Below are 19,602 nucleotides of genomic sequence, written 5' to 3'. Positions count from 1 at the left end.
GTAAGACTTTTCAATTTTCTTTGTTCTCACTCTGTTTGTCAAAGAATTTTTTTATTAGTAATTTGGTCATGTAGGTTAATAGTGTAGGCTTAGCTAATTCAGGGATTGCTCCGATGAAAGAAAAAAAATTACTCACTTTTACCTTCTATACCCCTTCACGCTTATTCCCCTACTGCCAAAAAAACCCTCAAAAGAAATCTGATATCTTAGACTACAGAAATGCAACCATCTTGGAAAACTTGTAACAAGTACACCCAGCAGAAAGGGTCAAAATCTTAAAGACTGTAACAAATATGTAATCCCACAGAAGGGATGAGGCTTGCCAAAGTATTTGATGATGTCTATAAAATCTGCTTTTCTTAGACAAAAGCTAAAAAGCATAGAAATAATATAAAGCAGAGACAAATGAAAAGCAACAATTAGAAAGAAGATAAGAACGGCAATCTGTAATAATAATTTTGATAACTGCCATTTAGGAAAGAATATTTAATGAGGCCAGTGAAAGAGGAGATAAAGTACTAAAACTGACCATTCTCCTACCATGAGGACAGGAGCTCTGTTAGCTCTGTCTTAGGTAATTTGTACAGCCCAAGTGGAGAAGAAAGAACCAGCAATGCTATAAAAGATAAGTCCTGCTTTCCAATCTAGGGAGAGAAAAGAACCCACATTGACCACAGGAGTAAACACTGCCGGTTGCCAAATAAACTTTATTAATAGAGACAACCTGCCCCTTAGCAGTTTTATAAGCACTACTGCTATGTTATATAGGCTTGAGAAGGTTAGTTTACTTGTCAGGAAGAAGCCCGGCAAGCAATGTTTTAGAAACAAGACGTTTGGGACTACTACAGAGATCTAGTGTTAGGCTAAATCACTTGATACATTTCATATGAAGCCAAGTATTTGGAACAGGAGATGCCAGAGGTCTAGTCAGCCAGAATAATAAACAATTAGAAGAATGACAGCCAAGTCTAGTGAAACTGTCTGGAGAAAGGGTACTGGAGGATTTACGGTCTAAGGTGCATTTGTGCTTAGTAAAAGATAAGCTGTTCCTAGATTTCCAAGTTTAATTTTAAGTGTTATTCCTGAGGATTATGGTAATCACATCTATTTGCTTCTGTAAGGGATTGGTGAGAAGTAATAGTAATGTTAAATCCAGTTATTTGTGAGTGGGAGATGTGCTGTATCATTAGGTGCCATTTTCACTGACTAGATTATTATCAGCAGGTAATAAGAAATGTACATCGTTACAAATTCTCATATGGTTTTTTGTGCTAAAACATGAGGTATGTCTTCTGTAGCAGCACTGGTGTCAAATGGCTGTTATTATAAATAACAGGATACATTTTAATAGTTAAACAATTATCTAAAGAGGCAGCACTGGAAATTGTTTAGTAATAATTGGCTGATTTTTGTGATGAAGTATAATTCTTTTTATTATTATTATTACATTCTGGGGTACATGTGCAGAATGTGGAGGCTTGTTACTTAGGTATACAGGTGCCATGGTGGTTTGCTGCAGCCATCACTCAGTCATCTACATTGGGTATTTCTCCTAATGCTATACCTCTCCTAGTTCCTCACCCCCAAACAGGACCCAGTATGTGATGTTCCCCTCCCTGTGCCCATGTGTTTTTATTGTTCAACACCCACTTATGAGTGAGAACATGTGGTGTTTTGTTTTCTGTCCTTGTTTCAGTTTGCTGAGAATGATGATTTCCAGCTTCATCCATGTCCCTGCAAAGGACATGAACTCATTCTTTTTTATGGCTTCATAGTATTCCATGGTGTATATGTGCCACATTTCCTTTATCCAGCCTATCATTGGTGGGCATTGGAGCTGGTTTCAAGTCTTTGCTGTTGTAAACTGTGCTGCAATGAACATATATGTGTGCATATGTCTTTATAATAGAATAATTTATAATCCTTTGGGTGTATACTCAATAATGGTATTGTTGGGTCAAATGGTATTTCTAGTTCTAGATCCTTGAGGAATTGCCACACTGTCTTCTACAATATTTGAACTAATTTACACTCCCACTAAGAGTGTAAAAGCATTCCTATATCTCCAGCATCTGTTGTCTTCTAACTTTTTAATGATAGCCATTCTAACTAGCATGAGATGGTATCTTTATGTGGTTTTGATTTGCATTTCTCTAATGATGAAAAATGATGTGCTTTTTCCATATGCGTGTTGGCTGCATAAATGTCTTCTTTTTTTTGCATGTGTCTTTATAGTAGAATGATTTATAATCCTTTGGGTATATACCCAGTTATGGGATTGCTGAGTCAAATGATATTTTTAGTTCTAGATTCTTGAGGAATCTCCACACTGTCTTCCACAATGGTTGAACTAATTTACGCTCCCACCAACAATGTATAAGTATTCCTATTTCTCCATGTCCTCTTCAGCTTCTGTCATTTCCTGACTTTTAATGATCAGCTTTCTAACTGGTGTGAGATGGTATCTCAATATGGTTTTGATTCGCATTTCTCTAATGATCAGTAATAATGAGCTTTTTTTCATGTGTTTGTTGGCTGCATAAATGTCTTCAACTGAGAAGTGACAGTTAATATCCTTTGCACACTTTTTGATGGGGTTATTTGTTTTCTTCTTGTAAATTTGTTTAAGTTCTTTGTAGATTCTGGATATTAGCCCTTGTTAGTTGGGTAGATTGCAAAACTTTCTCCTATTCCGTAGGTTACTATCATCATCACTCTGATGATAGTTTCTTGTGCTGTGCAGAAGTTCTTTAGTTTAATTAGATCCCATTTGTCAATTTTGGCTTTTGTTGCCATTGCTTTTGGTGTTTTATTCATGAAGTCTTTTCCCATACCTATGTCCTGAATGATATTGCCTAGGTTTCCTTCTGGGGTTTTTATTGTTTTAGGTCTTATGTTTAAGTCTTTAATCCATATTGAGTTAATTTTTGCACAGGTATAAGGAAGGGATCCAGTTTTAGCTTTCTGCATATGGCTAGCCTGTTTTCCCAACACCATGTATTGAATAGGGAATCCTTTCTGTATGCTTGTTTTTGTCAGGTTTGTCGAAGATCAGATAGTTGTAGATGTGTGGTGTTCTGAGGTCTCTTTTCTGTTCCATTGGTCTGTATATCTGTTTTGGTACCAGTACCATGCTGTTTTGATTACCATGACCTTGTAGAATAGTTTGAAGTCAGCTAGCATGATGCCTCCAACTTTCTTTTTGCTTAGGATTATCTTGGCTATATGGGCTCTTTTTGGGTTCCATATGAAATTTAAAGTAGTGTTTTCCAATTCTGTGAAGAAAGTCAATGGTAGCTTGATGGGAATAGCATTGAATCTATAAATTACTTTGGGCAGTAAGGCCATTTTCATGATATTGATTCTTCCTATCCATGAGCATGGAATGATTTTCCATTTGTTTGTGTCTTCTCTTATTTCCTTGAGCAGTGGTTTGTAGTTTTTGCACAGGTCCTTCATATCCCTTGTAAGTGCATTCTTAGGTATTTTATTCTCTTTGTAGCAATTGTGAATAGGAGTTCACTCATGATTTGATTCCCTGTTTGTCTGTCTTTGGGGTATAAGGATGCTTGTGATTTTTGCACATTGATTTTGTATCCTGAGACTTTGCTGACATTGCTTATTACCTAAGAAAATTTTGGGCTGAGACAATGGGATCTTCTAAATGTATAATCATGTCATCTGCAAACAGAGACAATTTGACTTCCTCTTTTCCTAATTGAATACCCTTTATTTCTTTGTCTTTCATGATTGCCCTGGCCAGAACTTCCTCTATGTTGAATACGAGTGGTGAGAGAAGGTATCAATCAAGGATAATTCTTACACAAATCTTTTTATATAAATACCTGAAGAATTGAAGAACATTCATTTTAAATGCATATCTGGGAAGTTTCTGTTTTCTTGCCTTATTTATCTTTAACTGGTAATGCTGGCACTGTGCAGAAAATCATCAAAATAACTTAGTTTATCTATTTTTAGAGTTTAAAAGTATGGCATACATATATATGTCGTATATATAGTTAATGCATATATAAAATATAAATAAAATATAACTTCTACTATATAGTAGAAGTATTGAAGAGGCCAAAATTGGTCACTACTAAATTCAGGCCTAACAAATTCTGTTGTTGGAAGCTACAAGTAAAAAGGAATAGCTTGGCCTATGGAATGAAAGGAAAATCTTTTGTTAATTTTGAAGGGCTAAAGCTATAAGACTTTTTTCCCTTCCTATACTTTTCTTTCTCTTGGTATTATTCCTTTATCATTCTTCTTCACTTGTCTTTTCTCATCATGGTTTTTATATTTTCAAAACCTCACTCAAGTTTACCAGCTGTAGAAACCTCACTTTGACTATCCCAGTTTGTCTCTGACCCTTTAATGCTGCTGTACTAGGCTTTTCCCCTTCCATGGCAAAATATGACAGCCTTCCTTTTTGTGAAAGTTTTCAAATCATATCAAGGAGTTTGTCTTCCCAGCAAGACCATTATAATCCAAATAGAAAAATGTTTGTTCCTAGTATTTGGCCTGATAAAGAGCTTATACTAGAATGTAAACTAGTCACATCACTGACACAGGATTAGTTCACGTAACTTTTTTTCTCATAGCAAGACTTTCCTGAAAAAGAAATCAGTGCAAGATTTATAAATTGCAAACTTGCACTTTAATGAACTAGGCTATAAGGATGCTAGTGGATACTTTTCATCTTCCTGTGAGAAGGGTAAATAGGATAGTTGTGATGGATGACATGACTGGTTGGTGGAGAGCTGTGACACTCACAGTGGTGGATAATTGCTAATAAGAGGTAACATTTTTGAGTGTGAGGATAACATTTTTGAGTGTGAAGGCCTGTTCTATGCAGCTTTTATGAATGAGTTCACTGATACCTCACAATGACCCTCTGAGGTAGGTATTACCATTTTCCCCATTCTACAGATGAAAAAAGCAAGGCCCTTGAGACTAGGTACAGTGGCTCATGCCTGTAATCCCAGCACTTTAGGAGGCCAAGGTGGGTGTACCACTTGAGGTCAGGAGTTTGAGACCAGCCTAGCCAACATTGTGAAACCTTGTCTCTACTAAAAATACAAAAATTTTCTGAGCGTGGTGGTACATGCCTGTAATCCCAGCTACTCAGGATGCTGAGGCACAAGAATCGCTTGAACCTGGGAGGTGGAGGTTGCATTGAACAGAGATTGTGCTAACGTACTCCAGCCTGGGTTACAGAGTAAGACTCCGTCTCAAAAACGGACAAAAAAATGAGACCCTGAGAAATTAACTTGTCCCAAACCTTACAGTTAGGATGAGGCTAATTCAGATTTTGAACCCAGATCTGTCTGAAACCAGTCTATACCTGGATATATTCTTTCCCACAGAGCTTTCTGTAGTGAATATATTCTATGTCTTCTGTTTTCAACATGGTAGCCATTTACCACATGTGGTTTTCAAATACTTGCAGTGTATCTGGCTCAAGTAAGAAAGTGAATTTCTAGTTTTATTTTAATTAATTTACAGTTAAATTTAAATAGCCACATGTGGTTAATGGCTACTGATCAACAACATAGGTCTGGAGACTTTTAAAATGTTACTAACTACAGACTAATAACAGGAAGCCCAGTCCAGGAAAGTATATTCATGTAAGATCTAGTTTTTCCCCATTTCTAGAGTTTCTCAGACATTGTAAAAACAAAAACAAAAACAAAAACAAAAACAAAAACAACAACAACAACAGCAGGGATGCTATCTTAAATTGCTTGGGTATTGGAAGTAATAGGATTCAATTAAGTAAATTATTTACTGCTTCCTTGGGTTCAGAAACTGTGGCACGCTTTGGGCATTCTAAATGAATTTTGTCTTCAAGGAGTAACTTCAATCAACTTTATAGAGTGTTGTAGTTTTTTCCCAGATTTTCCTCATATATGATTAGACAGTATTTAACTATGTGCTATATAATATTTTGTCATGTTTTGATTTTAATTTTATGACTAGATAATGTATTCCCATGGTTTAAACCACAAAAGGTTCAAGCGCTTTCTAATTTCCTTCTATAGACGTAACCAGTGTTGTCATTTTCTAGTGTATGTCCTTACAAATGTTTTGCTTAGACACAAAAAAATGCACATATATATTTAATCATTCCCCTTTCTGAAAACAAATACACACTGTTGAGTAATCTTTTTCTTTTTACTTAAAAAATATACCTTGGATACATTTTCATGCTAGTGTTTACAAAAGTCTCATTTTTTTCTACTGATGCATAATATTACATTTTATGGATGTATTATAATTTACTTAAGCAGTCCCCTACTGATGGACATTTAGGTTGTTTCCATTCTTTTGCTATTACAGGAAATATTGACATGGGTAATTTCAGCACTTATATTCTAAAATGAGCTAGAGTGACTGCATTTCTGTTTCCTAGAGCATATTCCACAGAACACAAGTCTCATGATATGTTCAATATGCAAAAGGGCTCTATAGTTAAATAACTTTGGTTAACTCTGGGTATTTGTTGATGCTTCATAGTGCACACTGTCATATTAAAACAAGTCTTGCAATAATCTGCTTCTATGTAATCCAAGTGTTTTCCAACCTTACATTTTCTCAAGTAACAGAATACACCATTGTTTCAGGTCGGGTTTCTGGGAAGCTGACTCTGAGATAGAAATGTACATATGAGAGGTTTACTGGGGCATCTTCTAAAGAACAACACCTGATGATGGAAGTGAGGGGATCGAAACAGGGTGGGCAGAGGAAGAAGCTGGGCTATGATGAAGTTGCAACGGTGGCCTCACTGGATCCCTGGGGAGTCCTCTAGAGGCAGGGTGGCCCTTTGGAGATGTTTCAACTCTGGAAACAGGCCAGATTCCTGGAAGAAAAAGCCATTACCTGACAAAGAAAGCTAGATAGTTTTCTTTCATTGACAGCATTTCTCGGGAGGGACTCAGCTATGGCTTGTCAGCTGGAACAATGAATTTCATTGTTCACTACAAAGCTGTATAGCATCTTCACATTTTTAAAGGAAATGCTTATCAGTTCCTAGATGGTCTTGCTGGTCAGAGCAAGTCACTTGGTCTCCTGGGATTCGATTTCTTACTGCATGAAATATGAATGCTGAGCTGAAAGTTCTTTAGAGTTTATAACATTCTTTGCATCTATTTCCATTTCAGTATGTGCTAATTAAATTCCAAGGTCAGACATAAGTTTTTCCAAACACATACTTGGCAATACAGAAGCCAATGATGTGGATAGATAAGCCCTAATTTTTAATATTATGGCTCTGAAGTTATGGGAAAAAGTGCATTGTTATAGGGCTTTCAAGTATATGTTACTTAACTTGGGGCAGACTCTTGGGGAGAAATCGCATAAGAGCTGAATTAGAGCTTTTTATTTTTTTAATATTTTGGTTACCTCTTGTTAGGCGTTTGCTGAAGAAGCTAACTATCTTTCTAGGAACATTGGCCCATATTGATAAAATTGAAGGAATATGCTGGCATGCAATGTAAAAAAGAGAGGAGCATAACTGGCTTTAAAGCACATTCTTAGGAGCTCTTATTTATTTTCCTTTTAGAAGATCAGGAAGCAAACAAGTGTAGATAAACAGGGATAGCAATTTCTCAGGGACCTTCCATTTGTGAATCAGATGGGTCTAAATGCCCATCCTATGTCTTTGAGGATATTTGTGAATTTCATTCTCATATGCCTGCAGAATTCATCACTTGTGGTTGATATTGATGGAAACTTGTTTCCTGGTAGGAGAGGGAAAAGGGCTCAGGGAATGGGCCTCTCTTAAGTGTGCCTGGTAGAATTGATGAAAGTTCATAAAAAGGATGGAAAATATATCCAAGAAAAAGAAAATGTTCTTTTAAGATAATGAAATGGGAAGTGAAATCAAATTTAAGGTGGTGGGTATTATACAAACATGATGCAGAGAAGAAAGCAAAAAGGAAGCAACAATTCTAAGGTTGATGGCGGTATGGGTCTATGATCAACCTCTAAATTGAATGTAAGTTTTTCTCAAAAACCTTAATCTTTTCCTTCAACACAGAGCTTCATAAGGATTCTTGGATCACACTGAAATTTGGTTAAGATGTTTCTTAATTTATTTTATAAAATAAAAATTATACTATTTAAATTTTTTTTTTTCGAGATAGAGTCTCACACTGTCGCCCAAGCTGGAGTGCAGTGGCATGATCTCAGCTCACTGCAACCTCAGCCTCCCATGTTCAAGTGATTCTCCTGCCTTAGCTTCCAGAGTAGCTGGGCTTACAGGTGCCCATTAGCATGCCTGGCTAACTTTTTTTTTTTTTTTTTTTTTTTTTTGTATTTTTAGTAGAGACGGGGTTTCACTATGTTGGCTAGGCTTCTCTTGAACTCCTGACCTCATGATCCGCCTGCCTTGGCCTCTCAAAGTGCTGGGGTTACAGATGTGAGCCAATGCACCTGGCCGCTACTTTACTTTTCTAAATGGCATAATAAGTTGGACTATCTTTATTAAAAACATAGAAGTTATATTATTTTTAGGTTTTCCAATCATAAAATCTGTTCACATATTTATACTTCATCAAAATTACATATACCTTAAAATACTATACTATATTATGATGTTGTGTTTGACTACTTCATATCTGAGTGGAGACATTGCCATTTCACTTTTAGAATAGATGTTTACAACTTATTTTCAACACCTTCTTCAGACTTGGTCAATAACTTGATATCAAACATGCAAACACATTTGACATCACATGTGTTTTGTGCTATTTCGTGGCAAAGGGAAAGACATTTACTAGAGAGCTATATGAAACATTATAGGCTTTAAAAATGATATATGATAATTTTTTCTCCAAAATGAAGTAGCTCTAGATAGCGAGGACATGAGTTAAATTATGGGGGACTCTGAGGATTATAGAAAAGATTTCTCCAAGAAGTTAAGTTTTGACTTATGGAGTTTTCTCCATACGAGTCTTCCTGTTTCTTTTTATAGCATGATCAGGTATGTGGGTAACTATAAATCTGAGGAAGGGAGGATTTCTCAATACATAATTATTAATCCTCTTATCCCTACCTTTGACTCTTACAGAATCCATTCCAATATATGGCTACGTGGCTCTTTGGAGCAATGTTCCATCATGTTCCATGCTGGTGACATCACACGGAGCACAGAAATCAATGTTAGCAGATAGCCAGCCCATACAAGATCGTGTAAGTAAAGGTTCTTGTTTGTTTGTTTGTTTGAGATGAAGTGTCACTCTGTCACCCAGGCTGGAATGCAGAGGTGCAATCTCAGCTCACTGCAACCTGCGACTCCCAGGTTCAAGCAGTTCTCTGCCTCAGCCTCCCAAGTAGCTGGGATTACAGGCATGCACCACCACGCCCAGCTAATTTTCTGTATTTTAGGTAGTGACAAGGTTTCACCATCTTGGCCAGGCTGGTCTTGAACTCCTGACCTAGTGATCCACCCGTCTTGGCCTCCCAAAGTGCTGAGATTACAGGTGTGAACCACTATGCCTGGCTGTGAGTAAAATTTTAAAAATTGTATCATATAATGTAGACATTTTTACGTAATAGTGTAATTCCTAATAAGGAAGATGTGGCAAAACAGGTGAAGTTATATATATTCAGAATTTTTTAAATGAGCATCTTGGTTTAAAAAATATACAATTTGTTATTGCATGCTTAAAACATATATTTGAGGGCACAGAATATTGCACATAAGTTTTTTTCTGAAAAGAGACACTTAGTAAATATTATAGACTTTGTGAGTCAAATGATCACTGTCCTAACTAGTCATCTCTGCCCTATTGCTTAAGAACAGCCATCAGTGTGTATGGGCATGGCTGTGTCTCAACAGAACTATTTACAAAAACAGGCGGCAGATGAGGGTTGGCCTCTGAGTCATAGTTTGTCAATAAAGAAAATGAAAGAATTGTGCATATCATTATCTGTATATTACTGGATTAATTTAGAAAGAACTTGGGTGCTTAAAATTAAATAATAGGCCGGCTGCATTGGCTCAAGCCTGTAATCCCAGCACTTTGGGAGGCCGAGGCGGGTGGATCACGAGGTCAAGAGATCAAGACCATCCTGGCCGACATGATGAAACCCTGTCTCTACTAAAAATACAAAAATTAGCTGGGCATAGTGGCGCGCGGCTGTAGTCCCAGCTACTTAGGAGGCTGAGACAGGAAAATTGCTTGAATCCGGGAGGCAGAGGTTGCAGTGAGCCGAGATCGCGCCATTGCACTTCAGCCTGACGCCTGGCGACAGAGCAAAACTCTGTCTCGAAAAAAAAAAAAAATTAAATAATAAATGTAATCAAACTATCTAATTTCTAAATGAATTTACTAATCTAAATATATGAGAAGATAATGCAGATTAAATTTTTTAAATGACTGACACTTTTGAGAAGTATTTTAAAACAATGTAAGATCAAGTTCAGTCTCCATAACTAAAAAAAATATAGTAAGGTATAAGTTAATGATTGAGATATGTTCTAAGAAATACATCGTTAGACAATTCTGTTGTGAGGACATCCTAGGCTGTACTGACACAAACCGAGATGGTATAGCCTATACATGCCTAGTCTATATGGTATAGCCAGTTGATCCTAAGCTACAAACCTGTACACCATGTTACTCTACTGAATACTGTAGGCAATTGTAACACAGTGATAAGTATTTGTGTATCTAAACATAGAAAAGATATAGTAAAAATGCAGTATAAAAGATAAAAAGTGATATATCTGCATAGGACACTTAGGATGAATAAAGTTTACAATATTGGAAGTTTCTCTGGTTGATTCAGTGAGTGAGTGGTGGGTGAATGTGAAAACCTTGGACATTACATTACACTACTGTAGACTTTATAAACACTGTACAATTAGGTCATGCTAAATTTTTAAAAATATTTTTCTTTTTTCAATAATAAATTAACCTTAGATTATTGTAACTTTTTAAATTTAAGAAACAAATATTTTCTTTAACTTTTTGACTTTTGTAATAACACAACATAAAACCAAACATATTGTACAGCTGTACAAAAATATTTTTCTTTACATCCTTATTCTATAAGATTTTTTCTATTTTTAAAAATGTTTAGTTTTTGCTTTTAAAAAACTAAGACATAAACACACACATTAGCCTAGGTCTACACAGAGTCAGGATCATCAACATCAGTGTCTTCCTCCTCCACATCTTGTCTCCCTGGAATGTGTCCAGGGGCAGTAACACGCATGAAACTGTTATCTCCTGTGATGTCAATGTCCTCTTCTGGAATATCTCCAGAAGGACCTGCCTGAGGCTGTTTTACAGTTAACTTCTAAGAAAATATAAATAAAAGGAGTACATCATAAAATAATGATAAAGTATAGTGTAATAAATACGTAAACCAGTAACAGTTATTATCAAGTATTATGTACTGTGCATAATTTTATGTTATACTTTTATATGACTAGCAGTGCAGTAAGTTTCCATTAGCATTTAAACATGTGAGCAATGCATTGTGTTACAACATTAAGGCATTGATATGGTTTGGATTTGTGTCTCCATTGTTGGCGGAGGGGCCTAGTGGGAGGTAATTGGCTCATGGGGACAAAGTTTCCCCTTGCTGTTCTCCTGATAGTGAGTTCTCATGAGATTTGGTTGTTTCAAAGTTTGTAGCACCCCCCACTGCTCTCTCTTCTTCCTGCTCTGACCATGGGAGACATGCCTGCTTCCCCTTCACCTTCTGCCATGACTTTGTTTCCTGAGGCCTCGCCAGCCATTGCTTCCTGTATAGCCTGCAGAACTGTGAGTCAGTTAGACATTTTTTTCTTTATAAATTACCCAGTCTCAGGTAGTTTTTTTTTTTTTATAACAATGCAAGAAAGGAATATACAGACATGTACAAAGTCACCAGGTGCTAGGAAATTTTTCGGCTCCATTATAATTTTATGGGACAACCCTCATTGTATATGTGGTCTGTCATTCACTGAAACTTTGTGACATGGGACTTTAAAGCCACAGAAATAAATTCAAGCATCTGGCTTCTTATGGTAAAGTGAATATATACATTTCATTTTCACTTTCAGTTATAATTTCTAATTAATACCCTCAGATATAATTCTAATTAACACCCTCAGATACACCTCTGATAGCATGTATAATAGATCAAGATGAACAGTGGAATAAGTAAGGAAGTTTAAGGAAATTGAAACATTTTATAAGAACTCTAAGGAAAAAGGCAGTTTCTTTATTTTTCCATCGTTTTTGGTATGAGAAAATAAAATAACTATAAATTGAAAGGAAAAAATATGGAGAGCATGTTCTTTGACAGTAATTATCTATAAACTGAAACTTACCCCTTAACTTCATAAACTTCCTGAAATTACTGTTTCTTGGAATTTTTATTAAGAATTCTCCAAACCCAAGAACAAGTTTACTGGTGTCTTTTTTTTTTTTTTTTTTTTTTTTTTGAGACAGAATCTTGCTTTGTCACCCAGGCTGGAGTTCAATGGCCCAATCTTGGCTCAATGCAACCTCCACCCCGTGGGTTCAAGCAATTCTCCTGCCTCAGCCTCCTGAGTAGCTGAGTAGTCACCATGCCTGGCTACTTTTTGTATTTTTAGTAGAGACGGGGTTTCACCATGTCAGTCAGGCTCATCTCGAACTCCTGAACTCATGATCCACCCACCTCGGCCTCCTAAAGTGCTAGGATTACAAGCATGAACCACCACACCCAGCCGGTGTCTTATTGATACACACCAATTAGGTATTGCTACCATTGAGGGATTGAAGAAGATGCAGGGGGAAATTTTGGATATAAAGTGATAATATTTGAGACATTTTAGTAATAGCAATGTGGTTTGGAGTGTCTTGTCACTAAGACATTGAGAGAAACGAATAAACATTATTTCTTAAAAAATTATGAGCAATTCTGGGGAAAATAAGCTATGGCAGGGGAATTTTGCTTAAATGAAATCATGCTTGAAATATGCAAGAGATTTAAACAGGAATCTCCCCTAGTATGTGAGTAGTAAATACGTGTTTTGAAGTCATAAGAAGAGTGTCATGTGCTTTCTGCTTTTCTTTTTATGAATTCTCTTTGATTGCTGCATTTTTAGGTTCAGCTTCCTTTGTTGATACTTAAATATAGGAGCATTCTGATTGGTTATTTTTTGGTGGCCAGTGATAGTTATTCATGTCAGGATTTAGGCTAGGTAGAATTAAAGACCTCAAGTATCTCTTTCAATTTGCACAGTAAAAGAGGCAAGTAAGTGTAATTTGTTCCTTGGTGAGCTCTGCTGTTGCTGTAACAAGAACCCAGAAAGGCACTATTTGTATAGGTTAATCCTTTGGAGGTAGCTTTTATTTTGGATAGTCAATTGGGAAGTGTAATAGGCTCTGTGCTAAAGAAACCTTCACTGTGATGACATTGCTGCCAACCGAATCTCACTTGTAGTCTTTAACATGATTTATTTGCTATAATTTTTACATTTTGAAAATAAACGCATTTATAAAACAGAATTTGGGTATAAGCTAAGTTAATAAGAATCTCACCAGTGCATGCTTTCACTCAAGGCCCCTTCCCTTTTATTTTAGCTAGGGATGTAGCTTACAAGCTTGGGTGGCTTGAGTCACCACTTTTCACTCAATTTAGTTAAAGCTTTTAATTTTATTTTTTATTAACGTTTTAATTATCAGGGTAATACGTGCTCATTATAGAAGAGTGAAAACTATAGAAAAGTTTAAAGTGGGAAAAATATCACCAGTTGCCATAATTACTAGGAGGCAACTAAATGCATGATTGTTAACAAGGTTAGTTTGTTTACGTGGTTGTTATAAAAAAAGATTGAAAAGTTTCATTGTGGTTTTGCTTGTTTAACAGCAAATTGTGACATTTCTTTGTGACATTACATAAGTAAACATCATTTTAATGTGCATATAATACTCTAATTTAAAATAGGCTCCAACCCATCATACCTTTCCCTAATTTTTCATTATTATAAATAATACTTCAGTGAATATATTTTTGAATACATTTTGTCCAAGTTTCTGATAATTTCATTAGGTACATTTCCCAAGAAGGGAACTAAGATGTCTAAAGTAATAAATATTTTAACAGTGCTCAGCTCTTATCCCAAAAATTATGTACAGATTTATAACTTTGCCATCCCTACACCTTCATCATTTCTATGTGAGCCTTGGTGATGTTGCATCATTCTGGTTCCGTGAAGAGTAGGGCAGGAGTTTATGCCAAATGTAATTCTCCTCTTGAAACTGCAGAGAAAATTAGGAGAATGGGATTGAAGGGAGTCCCACAAACTAAGTCTAATAAAACCCAGAGACAGTGAGTAACCATAAAATCCAGAGCATGTTATTGAAGACAGACAAAAACAAGTGAAGTTAGCAGAATTTGTGCAGAAAACATTGCCAGGAGGAATGAGAGTGTGGAGTGGCCACAGTGATAGCAGAAGTTAATGGCTGCCAGCAAGTAAGTATTCCAAGCAGGAAAGACCCCTGTTCTGAGTTGGAGGTACACTCAAATAGGGAGTCATTCCTGGGAGAATTGGAGAAAGATGCTTTTGTTCCCATAAGAGGCAGATCTCACAAAGCACATCTTTTAAAAAGGAGAGAAATGCATTGAAAGGAAGAGACTGGATCCCTTAGTGGCAGCTTCTAGTGAAGAAGCTAGAGGAGCTCAGAGCTGGTGCAGGTGCCATTCCTTGTAAGATCCAATGGACTTCAAAAGACGCTTAATGACAGGTTCCTGCTGCACTGTCCACTTAGTGCCGGGGATTTTTCTCCTTGTATGGAGATGTGGACAAGTTAAGAGCCTGTGAGGCTCATCTTTGACCAATGGGATGCAGAAGTTAGCAAATGTTCTTCCCCTTTTCTCTGCCTGGGTGTGATCTCTTAAAGTACAGTTTGTGTACTGCTGTGCACTTAGAAATGGCAAACTCTGTTGTACTCCCTTATAACAGCTCCATCCACCCTCTGTTTCTGTTTTCTTTTTTTCTTGATTGTTGTTTTTTTTTCTCCTTCTTTTCCCTTCTTTCTGCTTTCTTGCAATCATACTCCTCAATAAAATAATTTTTTCTATGTCTAATGATGATTTCATACCTGCATTATTTTCATACCTTTATTGTTTTTCTGATTTTTGTTGGGATTTCTTCTCTGTTATGTGGATTATTTAAAACTTTATGTTTAATGTTCAACCAGTTGAAGACTCCCTAGTTGCCTTTTTTGTCTGCAGATTTCACAGCCAGATTTCTTTCAGGGAATAAAACACTGAATACTTTTAGTCCTTTTAGTTTTGTCATGACTTGCTTTAGGCCCAACATATGGTTATTTTTGGTAAGTGTTCCAAGAGGACCTAACAAAAGTGAGTTTTGCCATTGAGTGCAGGGCACCTTAGAGAACAGATAAGTCAAGTTTATTATTTTTTTCCACATTTACTCTGTGCCTGTTGACTTTTTTGTTTACTGTTTATTCTATCAGCTTTTGAAAGAGATGTTTTAAAATTACTAACAATGATGGCGAATTTGCCTGTAAGATTTAAAGCTGCGATTTTATAAGACTATAGATGGGAATGTGATACCTCCCTGGTAGTTTGAACTTTTCATAGTTAAGATATGCACACCATCATCTTTGTACTAAGGCTACCTGCCTTAACATCTGCTTCATTATTAATATAGCTACCTCAGCTAATTTCATTTAATAGTGCATGCATGATATATTTTTTCTCATCCATTTACTTTCAGCCTTTTTTTATCTCTATGTTATATACGTGCATCTTGTATAAACAGCATGTAGCTGTGTTTTATGTTATTGTGTTGAATGCTTAGTCTTTTACAGAGTATTTAATTTTTACTTAATATAATTACTGATATATTTGTGTTTTTATTCACCATTTTTTTTTTCTGTTTGACTCAGCTTTTATGTAGCTTTTTCTTCCTTCATTGTTATTATAACATGCATCCTTAGATATTACAACATGCATCTTTTGCATATTATAACATGTATCCTTTGCATATTATATTCTATCTAATGATTTGTTTTAAGAAGAGATAATTGCAGTTTGATTTAAACCCTTAAAGAGGAATAAAAACTTCAAATTGTTTTCATGAAGTCAAAATGCCACTGATGTCTAAGCTTGATAAAAATTTCACAAGAAAACTATTTCCCAATTTTATTTATGAATATCAGTGTAAAACTCTTCATATTATTAGTGGAAAAATTCCAGCAACTCATTAAAAAAATAATATATCATGACCAAGGAGGGTTCGTTCTAGGAATGAAAGATTATGAACTCTATTAAAATAATTTATCATATTAATTGGTCTAAAATCATATGCTTATTTCTGTAGATGCTGCATATTTAGTTGACAAAATTCAACAGCCATTGTGGATTTTTTTTTAAAAAGATAATAAAGTAAGAGTTATAACATTTTACAGTCATGGTGAGCTGACAAATTATATATGCTGTAAAGGCAGAAATGGGGTGATCCCTTTCTTCCCCGTTACAAAGGTCACAGCCTACACCCTTATAACAAAAGACAGATTAACAAGAGAAATGAATGTTTGTTTGATCACAGTTTTATGTGACACAGAAGCCTTACAAAATGCAGACCCAAAGACTCAGTGAGAACTATCCATTTTCATACCCGTCTTTTTGGAACATTTATGGAGACTTCACTGTCTAGGCATGATTGGTGCATAAACAGCCATGTAGAACTGTGCTTGGACAAAAAGGACATGATCTAATGCTAATAGACTTGGTGAGGAAATCTCAACAAGGCCTGTTCGGATTCTTCTTGCCCTAACTAGGCAGCATTCCTTCCTCCCAGGTATGAGCGATGGCCCCTCTGGAATGACAGTCTTAATTTCTTTTTGGCCAACTGTTACATGGAAAGGTGAGGGAAGTTTAGAATAATATTTTTGGGCTTTATGCCTGGCCTTCATGAAAAAGTGTTCTGGCTCCTATGACCTGCCTGGGGAAGAGGGCTTCTAGTTTCTATAGCTCTCCTTGGAGAAGAATGAGGCAGAGAGACGAGTGTAGGAGATCAGAGAGAAACTTGCTTCTGAGGCTGCTTCTGAGGCCTTCATTTTGAAATATTATTTTTTGAGCCCCACAAATGCACACATACAAATACAAACACACCATGCACACAAACACACAATCTTGTCTTAAAGCCAATATTGTAATTAATAGCCAAACACTGGAGACATTTCTGATTATTCTGTTAAAAGTATGAATCAGAAAATGATGCACAGTTCTCAACCCTACTGCTGATGCTGTACCAGAGATTTGAGCCAACAAAGCAGATGAAAGAGACAAATTAAGTCTGAAGCTCTAAGACCTAAGCAGGTGGAAGTAAAACCTGTATGTTTTTGTGACTTAATATTTAGAAAACCCCCAAATAACCTGTGAAAGTTTCTAACCATTACTCAATTCCAGCATATAAAACAGGAAAAACAGAGATAAATTTGACTCATTAAAAAAAATCCTTTGGTTGGAAAAGAAAAACCCTCTGGGGAAATTCAAAAGAATAATAAACTGGGAAAAATATTTACTTCTCCAATCACTGAGCATTTTCCCCCTAATATGTTAAGACCTTTTAGAAACTGGGGGATGTGGGGAAGTACAAGCTATAGAGCTGTCAGCAAAGGACATAAATGAACAGTTTATATGAAAAGAATTGCAAATATCATTTCAACTCAAAAAGGTATTCAGCCTCACATAAGATGCTAGTTGTTATTTGATTTTATTTAAGAAGCGAGAGAATATAAGTATATATTTCTAAATTTGCTTGCATTACATAAAGAAACTTTCAAGGAAGGAGGCACAAGAATTAATAGAAATGGTTGCTTAGAAAGACCAGAGTGGAGGGACAAGAGAGTGAATGGGACAGGAAGTAAAGCCGAATTCTTACATAAATACTATCTCGTGTTAGCCATGTGAACATATTAACTTTATAGAAGAAAAACAAGAATACAAATTTCCAATTCCTTTTGATTACCATGTAAGTTGAAATCTTTAAAGTGTTCACGTGCTATTTGGATTTTCATTTCTTCAAATTTTCTGTTCAAAATCTTAATATTTAGAAATATTTTTAACCAAACTTTATAACTCTTTAATATATTAAGGAACCAGTACATTTTAACATATTTATTTCACCTTTTAAAAGTCTGCTTACTCCATCATTTTGTTTAGTAATACATTAACTTACAGAAATTAATAATTCTTATTTTGTCAAATCTATCAATCTTTCAGTGTTGACTTTTCAATAAATATAACTTTATTTTATTTTTGAAATGACATCCAAATGCTAAATGTTTAATAAGAATCATATCAACTTTAAGGAAATTGATTATCTCTGGCTGACCTTTCACTTCAAACTGCCCTAATTTTAATAAATGCATAAAACATTTCAATGGGATCATGATAGTATATTTTATTTTATAGCCTTTAATTCTCTTCATGAAAACCTTCATTTTGATGAATGACCAAAGGAGAAAATATAGAAATGATTCTGGGTATTTTAATGATGCCTCTTTGCATGAACTATGAGCCATAGTTACCAGTGCTATGAAATTGGAATTGCTTGTCCGTTAGAGATTCTTACAGTGATTAGGAAACAAAGACTGTGAAATGAGACTTTGTTGTTTTGGAGATCTGGAAACATCAGATGAAACTGAAGTTCTCCAACGTGAACAAAATATTTTTATTTTTAAGGCTAACCAGGACATCTGTAATTACTATTTGCTTTCCTGAAGGAAAGTATATTAGGTTACAAACACTAAGGGGGAGATAGGTGGACATGTTGCTTAATCTTAGGTACAATTTAAAGACTACAAAGATCTGAATGTATGTATGTTGGAATATGGAGGAACAGGGAAGAAATAAAGTTTAGATCATCTGAGACTTTAACAAACAAAAGCTTAGATTTTTCCAAGCACTATATTTACCTATGTTCTAAGTGCTCAGATTGCATAAGAAATCATTCTCAGATTTCATATAATAAAGCAATCATTTATTATGCTCATAAATTCTGCAGATAAAGAATTTAGACAGGGCACAACAGATATGGTTGTTTCTGCTCCAGATGCACGGGGCCTCAATGGAAAAGTTAAAGGCTGGGAGGCAGGAAGCAGAACATTTTTCTATAAAGAGGCAGAGGAGTAAGTGTTCTTTGCTTTGCAGGATTTAAATATGGTCTCTGTCATGACTACATATTTCTGCCATTTCCGGGTAGTAGAAGCTATTGATAGTATGTAAATGAATGAACATGGGTTCCAATAAACTATATTTGCAAAAACTGGCAACTGGTTGGGTTTGACTCCCTGAGGTACCTGAAAGATAATTTATTTGCATGTCAAGTTGATGAGAAGTGTCAAGTGGAGGTCTCAATTCTTCTTCCTGTAAAGCACCCCATGTAGGCTCATTCCCTTTGGGATAGTTTGGGCTTCCTGTCATCATGGATGCTGGGATCCAACCATTTGAGTCTTCAGAAAAAAGCAATTAATACATACCCCAAATCATCCACCAAATCCTCCTAAGAATCTCCTTAATGTATCTGTGATACTTCCCCTTCTTAGTAAGCAATGGAAAGATGAATGAATGGAACTC

The 19,602-nt window shown here is 35.7% G+C and overlaps 1 protein-coding gene across 9 annotated transcripts in view; it reads left to right on the top strand.

The window, feature by feature from the left end:
• IL15 (interleukin 15) overlaps positions 1-19,602 on the top strand; it is a 107,366-nt gene that overhangs the window by 15,182 nt on the left and 72,582 nt on the right. For 5 of the 9 annotated variants that reach the window (XR_004259330.1, XR_004259332.1, XR_004259331.1 and 2 more), the window contains exon 3: positions 9,074-9,195. Coding sequence is in view for 1 of the 9 variants with exons in the window: in XM_032246504.1 (XP_032102395.1) it covers positions 9,074-9,195 (122 nt within the window). In the remaining 8 variants the exon portion in view is untranslated. Of the gene's footprint in view, positions 1-9,073; positions 9,196-13,673; positions 13,788-19,602 lie in introns of all 9 variants that reach the window. The other 4 variants (XR_004259335.1, XR_004259334.1, XM_032246505.1 and 1 more) reach the window with 1 other exon arrangement.

The sequence above is a fragment of the Sapajus apella genome, unplaced genomic scaffold (assembly GCF_009761245.1).
Source record: "Sapajus apella isolate SASKATOON/1434 unplaced genomic scaffold, GSC_monkey_1.0 scaffold61, whole genome shotgun sequence".
In the NCBI taxonomy this organism is placed as follows: domain Eukaryota; kingdom Metazoa; phylum Chordata; class Mammalia; order Primates; family Cebidae; genus Sapajus; species Sapajus apella.
This window is presented reverse-complemented; position numbering and strand designations above follow the sequence as displayed.